Source organism: Schistocerca americana, chromosome 1 (assembly GCF_021461395.2).
Source record: "Schistocerca americana isolate TAMUIC-IGC-003095 chromosome 1, iqSchAmer2.1, whole genome shotgun sequence".
Classification (NCBI taxonomy): domain Eukaryota; kingdom Metazoa; phylum Arthropoda; class Insecta; order Orthoptera; family Acrididae; genus Schistocerca; species Schistocerca americana.
In genome coordinates this window covers 858,252,487-858,275,175 of record NC_060119.1, presented here as the reverse complement: position 1 = coordinate 858,275,175, position 22,689 = coordinate 858,252,487, and the positions used below count along the sequence as shown (strand labels likewise).

The 22,689-nt window shown below is 39.5% G+C and overlaps 1 protein-coding gene across 2 annotated transcripts in view; it reads right to left on the bottom strand.

Annotated features, from left to right (window-relative positions):
- Positions 1-22,689, bottom strand: part of LOC124613679 (DDB1- and CUL4-associated factor 6-like) — a 180,711-nt gene that overhangs the window by 132,338 nt on the left and 25,684 nt on the right. For both annotated transcript variants that reach the window (XM_047142399.1, XM_047142406.1), the window contains exons 4-6: positions 4,596-4,774; positions 4,221-4,356; positions 3,941-4,101 (exon numbers count right to left, since the gene is read on the bottom strand). In XM_047142399.1, the coding sequence (XP_046998355.1) occupies positions 3,941-4,101; positions 4,221-4,356; positions 4,596-4,774 (476 nt within the window). The remainder of the gene's footprint in view (positions 1-3,940; positions 4,102-4,220; positions 4,357-4,595; positions 4,775-22,689) is intronic.

Here is a 22,689-nt window from a genome sequence, read left to right as displayed (position 1 = left end):
TACCATGGAGGGAGACTATCCTGTAATACATTTAAGGCCAATGCTGACTAAATTCCAGGAAATTTCTTGACCTTAACTGCAGCACATGGGAGCTTAACAAAGCTGGAAGTTATGTCCAGTTCTGTAATTCTAATTGTTAGAGTATTTTCACCTGGTGTAGCAATTTTCACCAACATTACTGTATGTTAAGGGAGATGCATTAAAAACATCTAAAGAAATAATAAATATATCTGTGGAAGATAAGGAAGATAGAGTCATTTTATTCTCCAGTACCCTTTATGATGCTAAATACAAGTCTCCAGTACCCTTTATGATGCTAAATACAAAAAACTAAGGAATTCAAGTTTAATGTGTTTGAGCAAAGATAGAAAAGCATGAGGAAATCAACTTTGAGGTTCTTTTTTTGTGAAGCAGAGTATCAATGATGGAAGGTGCAGAGAAAGTAAAAAATGTTTGGAAGGAAAATTAAGAGTTTCTTGCATCTCATTTCTGAGACACAGAGTAGTGTTCTCAAAAAGCTGGAGCAACATTCCCAACAGCACCTGATGAAAGTACTCTACCCAACAATAACCTATTACTCACATCCAGTCATTTTGTCAACCTACCATACCTCCCTTACATTGCATTGCATATTTACTCCATTTGACACATAGCTAGAAAATTTCTTCACCTCTCATTAAAGGAAACTGCTACTGAAAATTCCAAGGTTATCATCAGCTTATCTAGCAAAAACTTGAACTCTGCACAAGTTTTAGTGCTCTCAAAATGCCCTCTCCTTTAGTCCCAAATTCAGATTCGCTACAATGGAGTAATAAAGGAGTTACTTTACTTGTTACTTTCAGAAGAAGTATTTCCTTAGCCCCCACCCTATGGACCACATGCTACTAAAAGCATGCACAGAACCTTGCCGCACACAGTTCCAACCTTTCTTCAACCATGATCTGTCACTCTGTGCTCCCAGGCACATGCAAATTTCCAGGAATTCCTCACCACGAACCTCCCCTCACCTTCCTTTCCCAAATCCTTTGCAATCAATCCATAATTACATACATGAAATTAAAAGCTACTCATTATGGCCTTAAAGCCGACTGTGACCTCATCTAGTTTTCACTGGGCAATTGTCGTGAATCAAAGTACTACTTTTTATTTATTCCCCAAGTTCCACACAACCACTTTCATTTCCAATGTGAATGGTTAAAATTCTCCAGCAGGAAAACATTCTGCCTTTATTAAAAATAAAATCTGCCTTCATTAAGCAGAATCTTCAACCAATTGTCTGCAGTCTCACTTTCACTTAAGACACCAGTCACTTTCCTCACCCATCTACGTCTCCCAATTCCCTTCCCATTAGCATCACACTCCTTACTTCTTACTGTGGGTGCTAACCCACAATTTTTTCTGCATTGAAGGCTGAATCCACAAACAAATCTGTGATACTGTGAAATGTGTTCATATAGTTCCATTCTTTGCCAACTTGAGTAAATCCTTCCTTTTGTTAGTGCAAAAATGTGCGCCGGACAGGTGCTTATGGCATCAGAGCAGACATGGGCTCAGAGTCTACAGAAAGCTGCAGTGTGCCATGGAGCTCCATCCATGGCAAAGTTTCATAATCATGGGACTCAGAAACTAAGGAGATCTATGTATCAAAGAGAATCGTTTTTTTGACTCTCAAAAGTAAGAAGGGTCAGTGCATGTTATTAACTGGTTGTAGGCATTTATTACCAATTGGAAGTTAAACCAACATGTAATCGGGATAATGAACTCTGCTTGTGAATCATCTAACATCACATGTTATTATGTAACAGTAGTCATTTCATGGAAAAAGTCTGGTAGAATGTGGGGCCCCTCCAAAATGACCAAGAAGACATCTTCAAGAAGGAGAAAACCCTCACACTTTCCACTTACTCAACACAAAAACACATAGTCCAGTTTAGATTCTTTGGTAAAACCTTCACTATATCAACTGATGACAAGGAATATTTCAGCTCTTTCTTCCAGAACATCAAAATCTTCTCCTAATTATACTTCATCACCACTTCCCATTGCAATGAGTTGCCTTCCTAGATGTTGATCTCAACCTCTTAGGTGGCTCCATAAGAACCTCTATTCTTATTTAACATATTAAAGAAGAATAGTATACATATACGAAGGCTGCTATCCACCCCACACTAAAAAGACTGTAACCTACAGCCTTGTGTCTAGTGGATGCGGCATCTGCAGTGGGAAGCAAGAGTTGCCAAATATACCAAATCTTCACAGGCACACAATATCCTGACTAGCAAGGCCACATGTATTTCATATGCATCTTTACCTGTGTCACCAACAAATCTATGGCCACTACGAACAGACACTGACCAACATTCCCCTTATCATCCAATATAACACAAACTTTGAAAAACTAAACCACATGCTTCAGCAAGGCTTTGCCTACATCTCATGGTGCCCAGAGATGAGGAATATCCTACCCAAAAACCTATCCTTTCAAACCAAAGTTGTATGCCGTCACCCAAACAATAACCTACACCATATTCTAGTCCATCTCTTTGTCGTTCCTGGTCATAACCAGCACGACATGGATTTCCCTTGTAGATGACAAGACTGGTTCTACACACACACACACACACACACACACACACACACACACACACACACGTGTTCCTATACAGAATTGGCTAGAAGCACACTGCCAGGGTTTCGTATCGGTAGGTGGACTACGGTGGGGTGGGGTATTGTCAGATGATGTGGGTAGAGGGTTAGAGAGGCGGAAGGCAGGAAGAGGGGCTGGAGATGGGTAGCTAGTAGCTCAGAGGGAAGCAGCTGGTTTTCTGGCTGGGTTCTTCCCTCCATTACCAGGTTTTTTGAATTACATAAATGGGAGTTATCCTTGCAACACATCCTTCACTCTCATAACCCAACCGGCCTCAGTCTCCATTAACCCACTGTCCGCCACCCATCAACCAACTTTATCCCATTTCCCGGCCTATTCCTTCCTCAAGGTCACCTCTTCATGTCACCTTCATCATGTGCCACTGCCCACCAGCTCTGACACCAATGCCTAGCCCATGCACCTGCCACCCCTTCATCCCACATTCCAGCAGGAAAACCAGCTGCCTCTCTCCAAGCTGCTCACCCTCAATCCCCCCCCCCCCCCCCTCTCTCTCTCTCTCTCTCTCTCTCTCTCTCTCTCTCTCTCTCTCTCTCTCTCCCCCCCCCCCCCCTCCCCCCCTATACTCATCCCACTGAACACAACCCCACTCCACCCTAGTCGACCTGCTGAGCTGCAATCCTGGCAGTGTGCTTCTAGCAGATACTGTGTGTGTGTGTGTGTGTGTGTGTGTGTGTGTGTGTGTGTGTGTGTACTCTAGCACAAGAAAGAAACTTGCTAGCTTTCGGAATAAATTATTTCTTTTTCATGTGTGCCGTTCAACGACTCAACACTTCCACTTTCTGGTGAGTGGTCTTTTTTACTTGTGTAGCTTTTAGATTCTACCAGAATTTTCTTACTACTGGAGACAGAGTCTGTAAGGATATGGCAGTTATGGAATCAGTACCATGATGTCCCTATCGTACCTGAATTTCAAAATTTTTTAGCCTTGATAGGAAGATATAACACAGATTGAGGTTATGCTGCCCGCCTCAAGAGACCCATTACATTAATACAAGTATGCAGCCCTCCTTCCCAAAATTTAAAAAAAAAAAAAAAATCCTGTTTAACTGAAATGTCATGGATTTATTTACGTTTATTGTAATCAACTGCCAACCTTCAAGTTCTGTGATGTGTGACCTACTATGTGGCCCATAATGAAGTAAGTACAATCACATTCATATATGTTAGCAAAATATTTTTCATTCTTTCTACATAAATACATAACAATCACATTCGCATTAGCAATTTGTACTGTAATTTTATTTTAAATTAAGTCAGCTAAATTTTTCTTACCTTGACGCAAAAAAGATAGAGATGGTCAGATGAGTAACTGACAAGGACATCTTCGCCAGCTGGACTAAAGCAGAGTGATGTAATACGAAATGATCGATTCTCAAGTCCAGGTACCGTGAATGAACAAAGGGGCCTCAATGATGATCCTGTGTCCGTCCAACCTAAAGCATTTCCTATCTGTTACATTGTCATGAAATACATCATAAAAACAGTATTTTAATAATTAGAAATTTAACCAAGTCAATTCTGAAATCAATTCAACAACTTAAATTAGATATACCTGATGCTTTAGTCCCAAGTGTGCGGCGATCAAACATTCGCACTGTGCTATCTGAGCAACCAATTGCCAGCTGGTATGGTGCTACTGGGTTTACAGACAATGCTGTAACTGCACGCTGGCATGATATAAGAACATCCTGTAATATAAACAGTATTTTTGAAAGAGAAATAAGGAGAGAAGCATAAAAGACAAAAAAAGACATAAATTAGAATAAATAGGGTTATAACCCAACCCCCTCCCCTCCCCCAAGAATGTAAGACCACAAGTTGAGCAAATTGCAGTGTGATAAAATGAGCTGAATGCAAATACAAACAAACATTTATACAAATCATATCTATTACAGGCAAACAGAGGAATCTTAAAAATAAAACTTACCTCCTTGCATTGAGGTTTATTGCATCGATCCTTCAAGCGTAGATCGAACCACCGAACAGTGCCATCTTCTCCACAACTCAGAAATGAATGAGGATCATTAGGAACAGTGACCACTTCATATGTTGTGCCAGAATGACAATTAAATTGGTTGTAAAATGTCTCTTGTTTCCTAGTGAGATCTGAAAGTTTTAAAGAAAAGTGAAAATAAATATTTTTTTCTATTAGTTTCTTGGTGCCTCCCACACCCAAACAAAACAGAAACAAATTAGCTACCACAAACAAAACCCTGAAATCAATATGTTTAGTACAAGAAGGCTGTGTTGAGCATATGTTGTGATAATGAGAACTCCAGACAGAAATAGCAAATAAATTACGAGTACAAGCCATCACTTACCTACCATGTGATGCATTAACGTATTTAAAGATCAGAAGGTAACACTCGCATTTAAGCTTGTATTCTATTTCATCCTGTATGTCATAACATAACAATACTGAATCTCAAAACCTAGTGTAATTTTCTGATCTTCAAGTACGCTTATGGAACACCCAGCAATCAACTGCCAATTCCACTCTTTTTGTTTGTTTGCCGCTTTCATGCAATAAAACTGATATTCAAAAACAAAGTAAAAAATCCAATAAAATTATACTACTCAGTCCTGTATGAAATACAACCAACATGAAGAATTGTAACAGCACGCAATCGGATATCATGGATGTGTAACTAGTCAATCCTGTATGGAACACAAACAATGTGAACAGTTGGGACAGCACGCAATCGGACATCAGGGATGTGTATAATTCAGGCTTGCCAGGAACTATAATATAAATTCGTGTGTCATAACACAAAAGGAATTAACAAATTTGAAGTTGATCTGTGATATGTCAAGTTTTCTCGGTGACATTGTTTACTGGTATGCTTTTGTGTATACAGCTGGACTCCATGCTATGAGTACACATAACAGTACAACTCACAGCGCCTAAAGAAAAGGACTGGTTCGATCTTCAAAATGTTGTTGTGGTCTTCAGTCCAGAGACTGGTTTGATGCAGCTCTCCATGCTACTCTATCCTGTGCAAGCTTCTTCATCTCCCAGTACTTACTGCAGCCTACATCCTTCTGAATCTGCTTAGTGTATTCATCTCTTAGTCTCCCTCTACGATTTTTACCCTCCACACTGCCCTCCAATATTAAATTGGTGATCCCTCGATGTCTCAGAACATGTCCTACCAACCGATCCCTTCTTCTAGTCAAATTATCTTCAAAATACTGTGCATAAAATCAAAACAACTCGGCTGTGTACCAGGAAGTAGACCATTAATTTAGCTACATTGTTTATATAAATGCTATTTTTCACTTGTGTAACATTTTACAGGGGCTCCTGGACATTGGAGAGACAATTTTGTGCCATCACTGTGTGAGTAACAAGTGTGTTGTTAATCAAGCATCATACCATGGTCTGGGGCCACTGAGGATGTTGACTTAGAAATCCATTAATAACCAATAAGGAAAAATATAAGAATGTATTACTCACTCTTGATTCTTGTAACGAAAAATTACATTTTCTGTGATGTTAAAACATTTGTGTGTGTGTGTGTGTGTGTGTGTGTGTGTGTGTGTGTGTGTGTGTGTGTGTGTGTATTTCTGTAACATGTTGCCTTCTACCTATATCATGTACAACTGCAATTTGCATGAAAATGCTGAGAGACAACATGGCCATCTGGATGCACTTTTTTGTCTTGACCACACTTTTATTTTTCATCATTATCAACGGCTACAAAAATACAACACCAAATTGGTATTAGGCAATATGATATATTTCACCATTGATAAGAGACATATTACAACAACTAGAATATTGCTTCCTAACTTACCTGTGCCATATCAGTCAGATAAAAACATTAGATACATTTTATCAAATCAACATTCTCGAGCATGAGACAAGTGCAAACTGCTACCAAGTGAAAATTTTGGAAGCCAAATGGACTAAACCATTAGGTGGCACTGGGCACTTGGTACATGCTGCAATTTGTTTTTGTTTACAATCACAGATTTCATTGTTACAACATATAAAATGATTTCATCAGTCAATAGGAAAAAATCTTACCTTCATAGTCTCGGATGTTATTGAATTTAGCATATGTTAAAATGAAGTATTAATTAAGGAACACACATTTTTTTGTTTTCTCCAAAAAAATTTCTACTCCAAAGATGACACTGCGCATACCATTTTGAAGATGTGAATTTTGGAAAAAAATTTAAAATGCTGTATCTCTGGAACTGTTCTAAATACTATGTTGTTGTTTTTTTTATTTGAATGATAATTCCTTTATAATTACAATGAAATCCTCCATTTGGACTTACCTGTCAAAGTTCTTTTACTAAAGCATTCTAAACTATTTTTATAATTTATGGAAAAGTTTTTTTCCAAAATGCCAATCCCTAATTTTTTTTCTGTTGATTAATATCGAATAGTTCTACATTACCTGAAAAGGAGAGCTTCCACTTTTAATTTGAACAAGTTTTATAAGCAACTGAAATTTTTGCCATACATAAAACCTGTTTCATTACCACATTATCGCATGACAGGGACATTAAAATCAAAATCTAGCCTTATTTAACATAATTTTAGTTTTGAAAGATGAGTATGAGACTCATTTTTTTAAGCATTTTAAATGGTTCCAAAATGTATGTGAAAGACCCAAATACTTAAAGGTTTCAATTTATACAACTTCTGTGCACTCTGTTTTGTACTGAAATTAGCCAGTCAATGAACTAAAAATGTGTTCCACTGCTTCAGTATCTTCCTTTGATATAGAGATGCCTTCCTGGTGAACCAATAGGAACTGGAGCACTTACAATCTTCAAAACATCGTGAACAGGAAGTGAGCACCGATGGCATTGTTGCTGTCCTTCAGCTGGAAACCTATATCCAGCAGCTGGCCCATGTGGTAGCATAAAGTTCACTACAATTTCATTTAACTCATAACTTGTGTCTATAATCTCTGCAATCCGCCAGTCACAGCCACACACACATGCCACAAACATCCCCCTTCTCAGGTTGTGAATCTGAATATTATCCTGCTGTTTCTGAGGTGTTGGCCGAACAAACAAAATTTCTTCTTTCTTACTCTTAAAAGTGCGTGCAATATGAGTTTGCCCATCACTTTGAGTCCAAAAATATGTCTTGTGAATTCCTTTTATACAGGAGTAGCTTGTTTGGACCATTCTTCTTTTTTCTGCTCATGGAATTCTTTGATTTCCTCTTTGGACAAAAGAATAAGGGCTGTTGACGTGTAAGATATCCCGACCCTCGTAAAATCCTAAGCATTCTGAACCGCAACTGTGTTTGGTCTAGAAAGATTATGTTTTGTAGCATAGTGCTTCAGCAGGTCTCCTACACCATCACAAGGCCCCTTCCCGTGACCAGTAACACTGTATACCCAGTCAGTTGGCACAAGCAACTTACTCGATTCAAAGAGACTAGGAGCACCATCAGAAATAATGATGATCTTCTCTGCCCTTGTTTGCAGTTGAAGAATTTTGCACATTGCTAACGGAGCACGTGCTGAGTCATGTCTTGTGTCCTCACTTATACCTGCAATACTTGTGGTCTTGTTTTGAAAATATGCCGCTCCTGTAAAAACTGAAACCTGGTTATTACTCCAATGATACCCTTGTACTTCTTGTGGGAGAACTACAGACCAGTTCTCAGGAAAATCACAGTGAAGCACTAAACATAGTTCTTCAACCAGTACACACCCTTTCATTTCTGCAATGCGATGTTGTTGCAATTTCTTCGATGCAGATGTGTTATTGCTATCACTGACCATTTACCAACTTCATAAATGAAACTGTCAAAGGCAACAGTTTTCTTAATTAGTTTATTTTCCTCCCACGTCACATATGTAATTTCTGCAGAGTTATCTGCTACGTCTTCCAGGCCAAGTGTCTGCAAAGACAGTCCTTCCTTTCCACGGCAGTCACCACATTCTTGAAAAAAACAAGTGTCTTGCTTTACGTCACAGACTACTAAAGACTCCACACGCCCAACCAAGGAATCAGATGTCATGTGCACCAGTAAGTTCTTCAAAGTTACCACACAAAGTTCAAAATTCGGACAGTACACATATAAACAGACATCCCTTGGTGGGTGTGGAACTACACACATAGGTCGTAGTGCATAAAATTTTGATCTTACAATACGTGAGGTTGTATAGTTCCTCTTATAAATTGCAAAAGTTTCTTTAACACTGTGAGTCATAGTAAGCACTTTCACAACTTTTGACCTTATAGTGTCTTTTTTGTTGGCACTATGGCGAGAACAGTCCCATTTATCTTCCAGATAAAATGACCTGCACTATTTGAACTTGAGCTGCTTCTACAGGATGACCATAATAGGGACCTGCTCTTCCAAAGACTCCTTTTACAAACCTCTCATTTCTTGATTTGTCTACCATGTACTTTGATACTGAAGGAATGTGGTTCAAAATTGTTTACTTTGAAAATGTCTCTGGAATAATAGTCAAAACTTGCACCTTTTCACTGTAGGATGCACAATATTCAACAGCTGAATTGATATCTGTGAAAAATTCTTGGTAAAAGGTGCAAGAGTGCTTTGGTTCATTTTCTTCTGAAGATGGAATTTCTACTTTGAAGAGTGTGGTCAGTTTTGCTGTAGTGTATTCATCCATAGCTTTAGTAATTTCTATGCGCTTTCTTAATGCATAGAGCTTATGACTCAACTTCACTGACCACGGTTTCTTGATTCAGGGTATATAATTATTTGTCTACTGATGCCAAATCTGCATGATCTGCACCATGGGAGGCTTCACCTTGTTCAGATACTATCATTATTGTTATTCTGTCAAAACATTTAGAACACAAAAAAGTTGTTCCTGGAAACATCTTCACTTTGAAACAGAGTCTTCAAATGAGAACACTTACTCCTAACCTGAACAAAGTTTGTTTCTTTGTTTGTCTTTCATGGGTATGCTAATAGACAGCACACTTCACTCTCTTGTGGCCCCCTGGCAAATTCCACATGAAAACACAGAACTCACTGGATGCTCTCAGATTTCTTACAAGCCTCTTCAGTAAAGAAATTAGCACTGAACAACTACAATACAGAAACCTGCAATGAGCAACCACGACAAAGAAACTGACAAGAAACTAAAACAAAGTGTAAGAAATATCTGCAACAATGCAAGTGATAAGAAATAACTGGAACATAGACAATAGAAATAAAGATTGTAACAAACAAATTAGTAACAAATAACTACAGTGAAGACATACATTACCCTTGAAAGCTAAAAAAAATATTTTTTAAAATAAAACTTGTCCAATTTAAAAGTGGAAGCTCTCCTTTACAGATAATATGGTACTAATGGTACTAATCAACAAAAAAATTAACTTTCCTGGATTGGCATTTTTGAAAAAAAAATTCTGTAAATTATAAAAAAAAATTCAAAAGCAGACAGGAAAAGAACCTTGACAAATATGTCCAAACAGAGGATACAATTGTAATCATAAAACAATTATCTTTCAAATAAAAAACTCTAACAAACTATCTAGAACTGTTATAGAAATTTTTAAAAAAATTACTGAAATTCACATCTTCAAAATGGTGTTCGTAGTGTCATCTTTGGAGGCCTTTATATCAGGGCAAGAATTTTTTGGAAAAAACAAAAAATATGTTTCTTACTTACTCCTGAATTTTAACATATGCTAAATTCAATAACATCTGAGACTATGAACGTAGCCCCTCCTGCCTGTCTTGATACGGATTATGCCAGGAGGAATGTGTGCCAATGGAGTACATCAGGATCACCTTTGTTTTGCTGATGACAATGTGCTGTTTGCCTCTGGTGCAGATAAACTTCAAGATTGAATGGAACACTTTAAGAACAAATTTGAAAGTATGAAAAATAATTATATTAGGACTAAAACTAATTATAATCAAAACCCTAAAAAGCACACAAGATAAATTAAAAAATAAAATCAAAGAATCAGTTGACTAGATTTTTTATGTAGGGCAGTTGAAAAGAAAAGCTAAATGGATTTTAAAGAATTGGACAAGAAATTAAAATTACCTGAAGTGCCTTTGGTAAACTAAATAAGAGTTTCCAAAACTATACCTCCAATATGTCTAGAATGGAAAGTTTTGAAACCAGTGTGTATTATCAATTTGAACTTTTTGATAGTGAGAGATAGACTTTAAATACAAACAAAACTGAGGATTTCTGAACGAGCAAAGGAGAGCAGCGTGTTAGGAAGTAATGGAGGGAGGGGAGGGGGGGGGGGAAGCAAACAAATGAATCAGGAAACAGACTTGTGTGGAACATGTAATTATGATTGCAACAAAACTAAAATGGAGGTAAATACAACATTAGCCCAGTGAATGGAAAGTAGATGCACCAAGCAAGTTCTTTGCTGGATTCCAAGAGATAAGAAAAGTGAAGAAAAACCTAATGCATGGTGCGTTGATGACATCAGAAAATTTGCATGAGCAGTATGGATTGGTATTGCTGAAGACCGTAATTTGCAGAAAGATCTAGAACAAGCTGTTATCCAACACTGAATGCCAAATGGCTGATGACAATGATGAAGAGACAATGAGTATAAAACAAGGTGGGTGGCAGTCTATCCTTTTCCTAATGTTGTTGGTTGCTTGGTTGATTTGGGAGAGGGGATCAAACATTGAGGACATTGGCTCCATCGGCTTAGGAAAGGCTTGGGAAGGAAGTCAGTCATGCCCTTTCAAAGGAACCATCCCAGCATCCAAGCGATTTAAGGAAATCATGGAAAACCTTAATCAGGATGGCCGGACATGGGCTTGAACCATCATCCTCCCAAACGTGAGTCCAATGTGCTAACTACTGTGCCACCTCGTTTGGTCCCTAATATTGGTCAAAGTAATTCTCAGATAAGTTATGCCAACAGCTCTCACACAAATCACTATCTCTGGCACCAGTTTTAATTCATGATATATTCTGTGTTACTCAATGAGATCCAGTGTGAACCGTAATTATTGCATCAAAACTTGGTAGATAGTCTAAAGCATTAATTCAGAACTGATTTATGTTGAAAAAAAAAAAATAGTTCCAATTTTGGTCTCCAGGTTCAAACTTGGCACTGCTGTGAATGCAAGAAAGAAATACAGAGATATTTCCACATATAATGGATTAGGAACTAGACATGAGCAGAAAAAGGCAATTAACTGCGAATGACATAATCTTGATTTTATTGTTAACCTCTACTTAACACATTTTTTCAATATGAGCAACAGAGACATCGACAAGACGCTGTACAATGCCAGATTTGTGTCTGGTGGCCAAAACTGGAAATACTTTTTTCCAGTGTAAATCGGTTCTGTATTAATTCATTAGCATATCTACCTAGTTTCACTGTCATATGATAATTACGGCCCACAATGAACCTCCAAGAGTAGCTGCTCTTTAATCATATACCTGTAGCTGGGACGTAGAATCTTTGCCTATCATAATGGCATTAACAGCAAACTTGTTCGCAATGCTCTCTAAACTTTGTCTGAACTGTTTTGCCCATAGCTTCTGAGGCAGGTGGTACATAAAAGCATCCAATTACTACATCTGATCCAACATTGGACGCTTACCTTTACTTACATTGTTTCACATTTGGATTCTATTATAACCTCAGTAGATATTATAGATAAAACTAAATGATCATATGGCATTGTTGGTCGGGATGTCCCATTCGGGTTCGGCCACCAAGTGCAAGTTTTATTTCATTCGGAGCCACATTGAGCAACTTGTGGCCGATAATGAGGATGAAATGATGATGGGGACAACACAACACCCAGTCCACGACCAGAGAAAATCTCTGACCCAGCTGGGAATCAAATACGGGCCCAGTGCAAGGGAGACAAGCATGTTACCATCCAGCTAAGCAGGCGGACATATTATAGATTCTTTATGAAAATAAATATGTCATCATCATTGCATCTAGCCTATCCCTGTAACATTTTCTTTTTCTGGTCTGTAATGACAAAAACTCTCTTTTAAGAGTAATGTGGCTGATACCCCTTTATTTTTGGCAGGAAATTCGTTACTTCCACAAAGGGAGGGTTTCTCTAACATAAAGAAACAATATGTACATGTCACACATACTCCATCATCCAAGCAGTTACTTCCTTTGCACAGTGTACACCTTACCTATTAAGAGAGGAAAAGGCAAGGTGGGGAGTGAACCTTACACATCCTGAACGTAAGTCCAGTGGCTTAACCACTGTGCCACCTTGCTCAGGACTAGCGCTCTAACAGTGACTGTCATAAAACACCTCAAAAATAAACTCTCAATAATATGCGAAGCTATAATTTGGTGGTGGTGGTGAACAGGATTTCTAAGGGACTTGACAGTATGATTATATATAATACTTATGTCCTCACAACCAACAGCAAAATTTTGCACGTAATATAGCATAGAGCCAATCCACAGACTGGGATACCATCACACAAAATGGCTTATGGAGTACATATAACCCACAATATCAATGGAAGGAGTTATAAGACATGCACTAGTGGAGACACCATAGTGAGTGGAGAGCATGGGTCACCCAGGACAAGAACTGTGGTGGAAAATGGAAGAGATACACCCCCACCCCTTTTCCCCTTATACTTGCACCACTGCCAGGATAGAATGCCAGAAAAGATGAAAAATACAAATTAATGTATTATGTGAGATAAGGAGAAATGACAGATTTCAAGGATACTGGGGTAAGAACCAGCTGAGTTGGAGAAGGCAAAGTGCCTTCTGGAGCAGGACCCCCCCCCCCCCCCCCCCCCTCTTTCCCCATCAAATTCATCCTCTAAGCCAAATGCAAAAATGGAAGTTTTAAATTGTGTGGTAATATCCATTTTCATGTATGAAGATAAGAACATGAGCTGCTTTTGTTGCATCATCAGACAGTATCTGTGGCAATGACTGGTCCAGATGTACTCAACACCGCAGTTGAACTGTGTCTGGATATTACTCTAGGATGGGATGGAGCATCAGGGTCACTCTGCAAATGCACCAGGGAATGCTCTTTTGGCATAGAACATATAGGTAGTTATAGCCAACTTGGAAGTGACACATAAGGCTACAACTTTTCTCCAAAAGGAGTAAAATGACACCTTCCTCTTTTTGGTGGAGGACCTTGTAATCCAGAGTTTGTTGAGTCAAGAATTTATCACCACTCTTCTTGCCACTTTTGTAACATACAGCACATGAAATTCATGTGTAAGTCCGTTTCAGGAGTTTGTATTGGCAGCAGGTTCATTGTATAGCCATGATGGTTTAGTGGCTATAGCATTTGACTGCAGCCCTGGGGATTCTGACTTCAAACCCAGGTAGGAGTGGGTCATTCCAGCCCTGCAGGGTCACCCGAGGTCCACCCAATCTGCTATCAAAATAAGAACAGGGCTTTTTCTCTATGGGTACAGGACAACTGGGGTGGGGGACTCGCCAATCCCTCCTCTCTTAATGCCATGGCAAGCAGAAGAGCTTCACTCCATCTGCAGTCAGACCAACAGTCCAGTCACAGGCTCGTGCCATAGGTTCACTTTGAGGTCTTCCTTAGCTACTACATCCTTGGCCAAGATGCCTCTGTGACTCTGTGTTCAGACGAATAGAACATAAGTCCCTGTTTGTGGAGGTTGTATAAAAGTTTGTGAATGGTGGAGACTGATGGGACAACTCAGAGACTAATTGTCAATAACTTCACATTTTGTACTATGGAGGGAAGCACTGAGAAAGAGAATACTTCTGGCAGATTAAGGTTCTATATGTCTGAGAGCTTAGAGTATTGCTACCAATTCCATTGTGTAGATACTGCATAATGGAGGAAAAGAATTCTGTAAAAACAACTTTTTGGCAATAAATTACTTTTGAATCATTATTGAAGCCATCAGTATGTATCAGGCTAAAAGTAGCGGAGTCTTGGAGGAACAAAGCCTCTGGCAATGGACATTTGGGCCTGTGTGATCCTTGGTATCATAGCCTCTGCCTTCAGGGTAGGTGGGCATGTTATTGGGGAGAGAAAGAGCTTTCAGTACTTGTCAAGTCTAGCTACTGCTGTGATCCTTGTTTTCAAGCAGGTTAAAAGGAGACAACGTGGGCGTTCTGCAAAATTATTTCAAAACAGTAATGTTTTGGCCCACAATGAATCTTAACCACACAATATGTAGTTGGCAGTGTATCTTCTGAGATGGAATATCCTATCCACAAGAATGCATAGGGCTATACACAAATCTTCTGCAGAAAGCTCCAGCCATTAGGTGGTCTCCATGGTCGTGCACAGGGTCCAGTATGTCTTCAATGGAAGGTGCTGTTGGCCAATAAGTAATACATCCTTAATCTAATTTAGTGAAAGTCCGTGACAATTAAAACTTCAATAGAACCTGTCAATATACTTGCAAGAAGTGTTTTTCTTTTATTCACAAACATCTTTTATCACATGTGTTTTTGGGTTTTCCCGGAAAATATGCTGCTTTGAAGTCTCCGGACATCAGCCGGATTGATTCATTATTGTAGAAGGAATTTTTTACTGTAACATGCCATCATCATCAGGTCACTCCTGCTGACTACCATCCTGGAACAGTAAGTGTGATAAATCTACTGGTCATCTCCCCCCCTACTGACCCTAGGCATGGACGACGCGATATGCAGGCCACAGTGGTGGGGATATCTCATGCACGGGAGTCGAGCTGCAGTTCTCAGTGTGTGCTTCCACCTTCCATCGTGCTCAGTGTTCCATGCACAAATGTCTGTGTGAGACAAATCATTTGCACAATCGAAGAACGATACACAGAATACAAATGGCACACCAACATCCAGCACCCCACAAAATTAGCAAATGCTGAACTCTGCCTCAAAACCAATCACAAAATGAAATACGAGGGTCGTTCAATAAGGAATGCCCTACTTTTTTCTTTTTTTTCCCCCTCAGAACATATGTAATGTTAAGAGTCAGAATTTGTGTGCAATATACATCAACATGTCTTGTCCACATCCTATTTTTCTACGTAGTCTCCGTCACATTCTATGGCTGTACACCAATATTGTGGAAGAGCATGTATTTCCTGCTGGTAAAAGCTCTTGTTGTGTAGGCGTAGCCATGTTTGCACTGCAAGACTGACACTCTCGTCATCTTCAAAATGTGTTCCCCGCAGAGAATTGAGTTGTGATATGCCGGTTGGCATGAATAATAGCATCCACATGATTCAGCGTGTCTGGAGCAGTGGCTGTGACAGGACATCCCAAGCTTAGCTGATCATGGAGCTCTGTTTCTGCATTTCCTGAGGCAATATCTTTCTTCACCCATTGCCCAAATGTGCTTCTATCAACAACAGCATCACCATATGCTGCACACGAATGTTTATGGATGTTCACCGCAGTTTCTTTTTCAGCAAACAAGAACTCAATAACAGCACGTTGCTTGTAACATGAGTCTTATGTAAATGCCATTTTGATGCTGTACTACGGCTCTGCCATCTGCCAGAATGGTTTGGAACTTCAATGGCGCACAGAACAAACATTAAATGTGAAGCACCAACGAGAACGTTTTTCTATGTATATTAATGGCATGGTAAAAAAATGTGGAGTATTACTTACTGAATGATCCTCGTACAAAGATACAAAAATTCTGCGCAACACATTCTTGTGTATACAAGAAGGCTATCATAATCTGGCTGAATGAGAACTTCATCAACAAGGACAATGGATTTCAATTTAGTCAGGTGTGAAATTCGGCAATGAAAATTCTCCTGGACTGAGGACCGCAGTGGGGTCAGTGGAGGGAGGATACGACCGATATATTATCACACCCAGTGGTCAAGGAAGTCGGTCATTATCATGATGATGGCACATTACACCATCGAAAATTCATTCTACAATTATCAATCAGTCCTGCTGCATCACCAAAAGACCTTCACATCTTTGATCCTGTTGGGCTTATATTTTACAGTTAACCAGTTTTGGCTCTAATAAGTTGTGTCAGAACTAAAAATTCCTTTCATTTTCATCCATTTTATTAATGTTCTATGTCATTGCTCAGAAGCAACAGACCGAATGAGGTTATTGTAATGAGAGTATTTGTACTGAGAGCTCAAAAAATACTTTTCACTTGATTCCTAAACATGTTTTACTTCCCTGGGTGGGCTATGCAAGGCAAGCATCTGAGGACGCAGCACACTGTGTTTCCGGTTGGGGGCTGCACTTCCCTGAATTCTGAGGGGTTCGTACAATAGGCTTAAGCGCCTGGCAGAACGACTGACATCGGTCGACTTTTGCCTATTGTATGCAGGGTGAAACGACCTGCGAGATGTCTGAGTGGAGCCGTGGTTTATGTGTTTACCATTCCGATGCGTCAGGAAAGAAGATTCCTGCCACCGACTGACTGCATTGTCCTCTTGATTCTGAGAATACATTTTGCCTGTGCCCTGCTGGGTGCGACTGTCTGGCGCCGGATGGCCAGTGGTCTACGCAGGTTGTTTTCGTAGCCGGTCAAACGACAAGTTCAGTGCCCTCAGCTGAATAGCAGAGGCATGATTGGTCAACTTAATCTGAGGCTAGTTGACATCATAAAGCCCTGCTCGAAGTTGGAGGGAACGATCGTTATTGACGCGAATGATGTTGCGAGACAGTGTGGGGGAATTTTGGAATCAGCACTGAATGCTGATTCACGGTTTTCGAGGAGAGTAGGGAGTTGAGCAATGCAGGCTTCGCTCTTGCATCGCATCACAGTGGATTCCGGATCTGATGTTCCTCAGAGTCGGACGGTCTTGTGACTTGGTTGCTCGTTTTCGGAAGAACTTAGAATTCTCGGACAGCCTTCGCGGCCAGGGGTTGACACAGAGTCCCTGCACAGCATAAGTTGGCGCCTACATCATCAGGACGCTGCCTACTGATGACGTGGTGCAGATTTCAGTACTGGTACAGTATTTTGGGGCTCCGGCATTGTAGGACCTTATCAATTTTATGCTGAATCCCTCAGCAGCATGCACACTCGCTTTGCTACAAGTCCACCTTGCTTGTTCCTCCATGTGATCTCATTTGAGCTCTCACTACTAATTGTGATACTGCTATACAGTCAAGAGATTAATATTTGATTCATTAGGACCTCCAGTCAATATCGTCAACCTATTGCAACACAGAGAGTAGGAGCCCCTTGTTCTCGAGGCAACTCTTATTCTCATAATATTTCAGTATACCCTATCCTTTAACTTACTGTGTGTGTCGACAGTCATGAGCATTTATGTTCTGGTGTATAATAAATCAAATTGTAATATTTAATCTGCACATCATTTCTTAGATATAGGCAGACTCCCATTTCCTGTTGTTAATTATGATTTTTGTTAATTATGTTGTTAATTATGATTTTTGAGTAGATTACAATTTTTATTAAATTACTGTGAGAGTGTACTCCTTATTTTACCAACTAGCAGGGCCAACCATCATTTCTTTCCGTCACTGTTGTAGTCATAATTAATTAGCTGGTAGATAAGGAGAAGGTCAAGTGCATGTCTCGTTCTCATGCAAAATTCGTCTGCATTAAAGAGGTACAAACTCTTCTCCACGCCGGCACCTCACATATGCTGTTACAGAAGTAAAGCATCACAACATTATCAATCACTCACTGACTTTAAGTGACTACAAACACCACCTGATCACACCTTTAAATGTTACTTCTGTAACGAGATGCCAGATTTTTAATTCTGATGATGACTGATTAGAATAAAAACCAGCAAACGACAATGAATTTTCAGTCAGCAGTGGGGTGTGCACTGATCTGAAACTTTCTGGCAGATTAAAACTGTGTCCTGGGCCACAACTCAAACTTGGGAACTTTGTCTTTCACAGACAAGCACTCCACCGACTGAGTTATGCAAGCACAACGCCGCCCTCCACCCTTCACAGTTTCACATCCAACAGTATCTCTTCTCTCAATTTGCAAACTTCACAGAAGTTCTCCTGCATACCTTGAAGAAGTAGCACTCTCTGAAGGAAGGATGAAGGATGGATGGATGGATGGATGGATGGATGGATGGATGGAAGGAAGGAAGGAAGGCCTTTCTGGTGGGAGTGTTAGTCCCTCGAGATACACATGAGAACTTCTGTGAAATCTGAAAGGTAGAACATGAGATGCCAATGTAATTGAAACTGGTGCACCGTGAGTTGGGCTTGAATACCTCAGTCGGTAGAGCACTAGCCGCAGAAGGCACAGCTCTTAGGTTCAAATCTATTACAGTTCATGATTTTATCTACCAAGAGGTTGCAAAATATATGACAAATGCGATCAAGACAGTTGTCAATAAAAGGGTGTATCTCAATCAGAACACTTGCTAGAATCTGAAAATGCCAGATTTCATTCATTTCTGCATGCAGGATGTCTTCAACTGCTTTATATGAGGTAACCGTATCAGTCTGTGATCGAACAGCAGTTCTAAAAAGTGAAGTTGTCTAGCATTTACAGCAGTTCTGTAGTTAGTTACCTAGATATAAATCGGGGTGTGTTTGGGCCGTCCAAATTCTGTGAAAGTGCATAACCCAGAGTTTTGCAGGTAAAAAATAATACCAAGATTGTGAACTACTTGCATCTTCTGCATAGCCATTTGGAATTAAGTTTGGTCCCATGGCCAATTCAACCCCATTCATAGCAATGGTGAAAAGGGTAAAATTTGAGACTGACTACTGTGTAACACAACTTTTGCATATATTGATTACTAAGGGTATATCAACTCTGTCCTGGATATAGAGATAGGATAACAAATTCTTAATGAATGTGGGTAAACTGTCTTGGAAGCCCCAACCTTGTGATGCAACCGAAATCTTGTGTAACCACGTTGCATCACATGGCCCTTGTAAATCAAGGGGGACCATTACCACATTACGTACAAATGGCTCCCTGTTGGCAAACGTCCATCACAAAAGGTGGTCAGTTGCGGATCTAAGGCTTTGAAATCCAAATCAAAATACTGAAAACAATTCACCCCCTGCCCCAACATCAAAGATGTTCCTCATTCACATCCATTCCAAGTGTTTGCATACAGTCAGTCTTTAAAAAGGACATTGTAGGTCTCCATCCATTGGGTGATGAAATTCAGTGTTGAGTAGTACCTGGGTGCAAATTGTTTCGAGGCTAAAATTTCAGCATTATGTGTCATCAGTAATTTTGCTCGTCAGTAGTTTGGTATGGTGCATCCTTGGTCTAAAATTCCACATATTTTGGTTCAGAAGAATATTAGTGGATACATCACAGTTTGGCCCACATGTTCATATATTTTGTATGTGTGTTTATTGACATGATGTATTGTTCCAGGCAATCCCACTTAAATTTTTTTTCTTAAATAATATGCCTTTGCTCATAGTCATGTGTTACAAAATTATCCTATTAACAGAAATACATAATCTTAGTTGTAGTGATGATCTTTATCTATTTCTGAAGATCTCTGCTATTTTTTGAGACCACCAAGAGCCAAATTTGCATTGAGATGGTGTAGAAGAGTAGGTTTCCGCAGTCATTAATTCAAGGGTAATCACATTCATTGTTTTTGGCACTATCTCATCACTTTCCTTTTCTTTGGGCACTGTGATACAGGCTTCAGAGAAGTATGAAATCCTAACTGGTCTTTATAGAGACTCCACAACTGTGGAGTGTTAGTAGGTCTAAAACACAATATCACCTAGCAAAGTGGTGCAGTTATAAGACACTGGATTCGTATTAGGAGTGATGGTCCTCATTCAGGCATCCGCATTCAGGTCTCCCCACTATTTCCCTAGGTAGCTTAAGGGAAATGTTAGCTTGGTTCTTTTAAAAGGCATGACCAGTTTCCTTCTCTACCCATTCCCAATACAGGATTGGACTCAATCTTTAACTAACTCGTCATCTCAGGATATAAAATCGTTATCTTCATTTCTTCAAATGTGTTATCAATAAAACAAGTGATTATAGAGATCACTGTATCATAGGTTTAAAACTAGAATAGCAGAGCATTAAGTCAAATGCCGCAGAAAAGATTAAAATGTGTGGGCGTCCTTGTATTCAATAGATTAGATTAAGTTTTCATTTGACAGACCCAAAAATGAGATGATTCTTGTGGGCCATAAAATATAACATAAAAAAACATAAAACATTGAATGTAAGACTTACTACCCTGCTCATTGATCAGGAGATTGTCAAAGTAGGTGAATACATTACAGTAAACTGGAACTGCTAATATTTACAAAATTACCGTATTTACTCGAATTTAAGCCGCACTCGAATCTAAGCCGCACATGAAAAATGAGACTCGAAATCAAGGAAAAAAAATTTCCCAACTCTAAGCCGCACCTGAAATTTGAGACTTGCAATTCGAGGGGAGAGAAAAGTTTTAGGCCACACCTCCAAATCGAAACAAAGTTGGTCCATTGTAATATGAGACACAATTTGGTAGTTTGTTCCAAGACGTAAGCTTAGCAGTTAAGCTTTACCAGGTACCCATTGCTATGCGTCAGGCGCTCCATCCGTATTTATACGGGTACCCTTCCTTTTTCACGTGCTTCGTCTGGTTTGAATTGATTGCTTATCTTTCTTTGATCTGATAAGTGTTGTTCTTTTTATTACAGGTGTTTACGTCACTCTAAGCTGAAAATGCATTATTGTACTGTGTCATGCAATGTTTGTCACATTCTGATAATGAGTGTTTACACCCTGTCACCGCTCGCGGCATGGCTCGCTTTTGTGCACGCTACCGCCGCTTACAATTAAAAAAAAAAAAAAAAAAAAAAAAGAGAGAGAAATTGTCTTATTAGCGAAACAATGGCAAGAGACTGCTATTTGTTGTTACTTGCACTGCTGCTTTCTTTGATAATGATCAACAAGAGCTAAATAATAGATTGTGTATGATAGAAGATGTTCTGAAGGAGAGTTTAGCAAAAATTTTTCTCCGTTTGAAAATCTTTGCAGACGCGTCTTTAGTACATTCCATTCTGCACAGAAATTAGAGTCATCTTAGATTTGAAAATCTAGTCAATTGCCGTGCTTCATTTCTGACTGTATCACTATTAGGCATAAGAATAATACGGATATAAACATGACATGATATGTATATTCTCCCGCGTTTGCTGTTGTCTCACGATAGTTTTGTAGTTTATTAGGCAGACAGGATTTAAATGAGATAGCAGCAAACACGAAAGAATACATGGCAAAATGTTTATATTCGTATTATTCTTATGGTGAAGAGAATACTGCATGTGATTCACAATTCAGAAAGTTCCTATTAGCAACCATCTCTTCTCACAGGTAGGAAAAAATTCAGAACGTAGAGTTGGCCATATTGACAAACACCCCAAACAGTCTTGCCAGTCGGATTTTCACAATATATTGAAATGTTGCTACATTCTAAGATGAACAATACGGAATTTGTATTTACTTCGTTGGATAATGTATGAAAATGCAGTGGTCAAAACTCGGGGTGGAAAAAAGCTCATCTTCCACCTTTTTTTTAAAATTTATTTACTGACGCAGAAGTTTTGGCGCCAGTATTTATCATTGTGCCTGCAAAACATGCCTGTGTAGCGCAACATATATTCGATGGCAGAAGTTAGTTGTGGCGGCACCTACCTCCATTTTCCAGCACTTCTGCTTACTTTGCACTCGATTCTAAGCTGCAGGCGGTTTTTTGGATTACAAAAACCGGAAAAAAAGTGCCGCTTAGATTAGAGTAAATACGGTAAAACACTGCCAGAATGAAACACGGTTTTGCACTTTTAATAAATTTATCATATACAAAATACCTAATCTTGACCGTTGTGACCAAGAGCTGTCAAAACTAAAATCTAAAAGACATTTTTATTTAAGCTTGTCTAACAGTCGCCCCCCCCCCTCCCCCCATGAACCATACACCTTGCCGTTGGTGGGGAAGCTTGCGCCGTACCGTAGGTCCAACCACAACAGAGGGGTATCTGTTAAGAGGCCAGACAAACATATGGTTCCTGAAGAGGGGCAGCAGCCTTTTCAGTAGTTGCAGGGGCAACAGTCTGGATGATTCACTGATCTGGCCTTGTAACACTATCCAAAACTATTTTGCTGTGCTGGTACT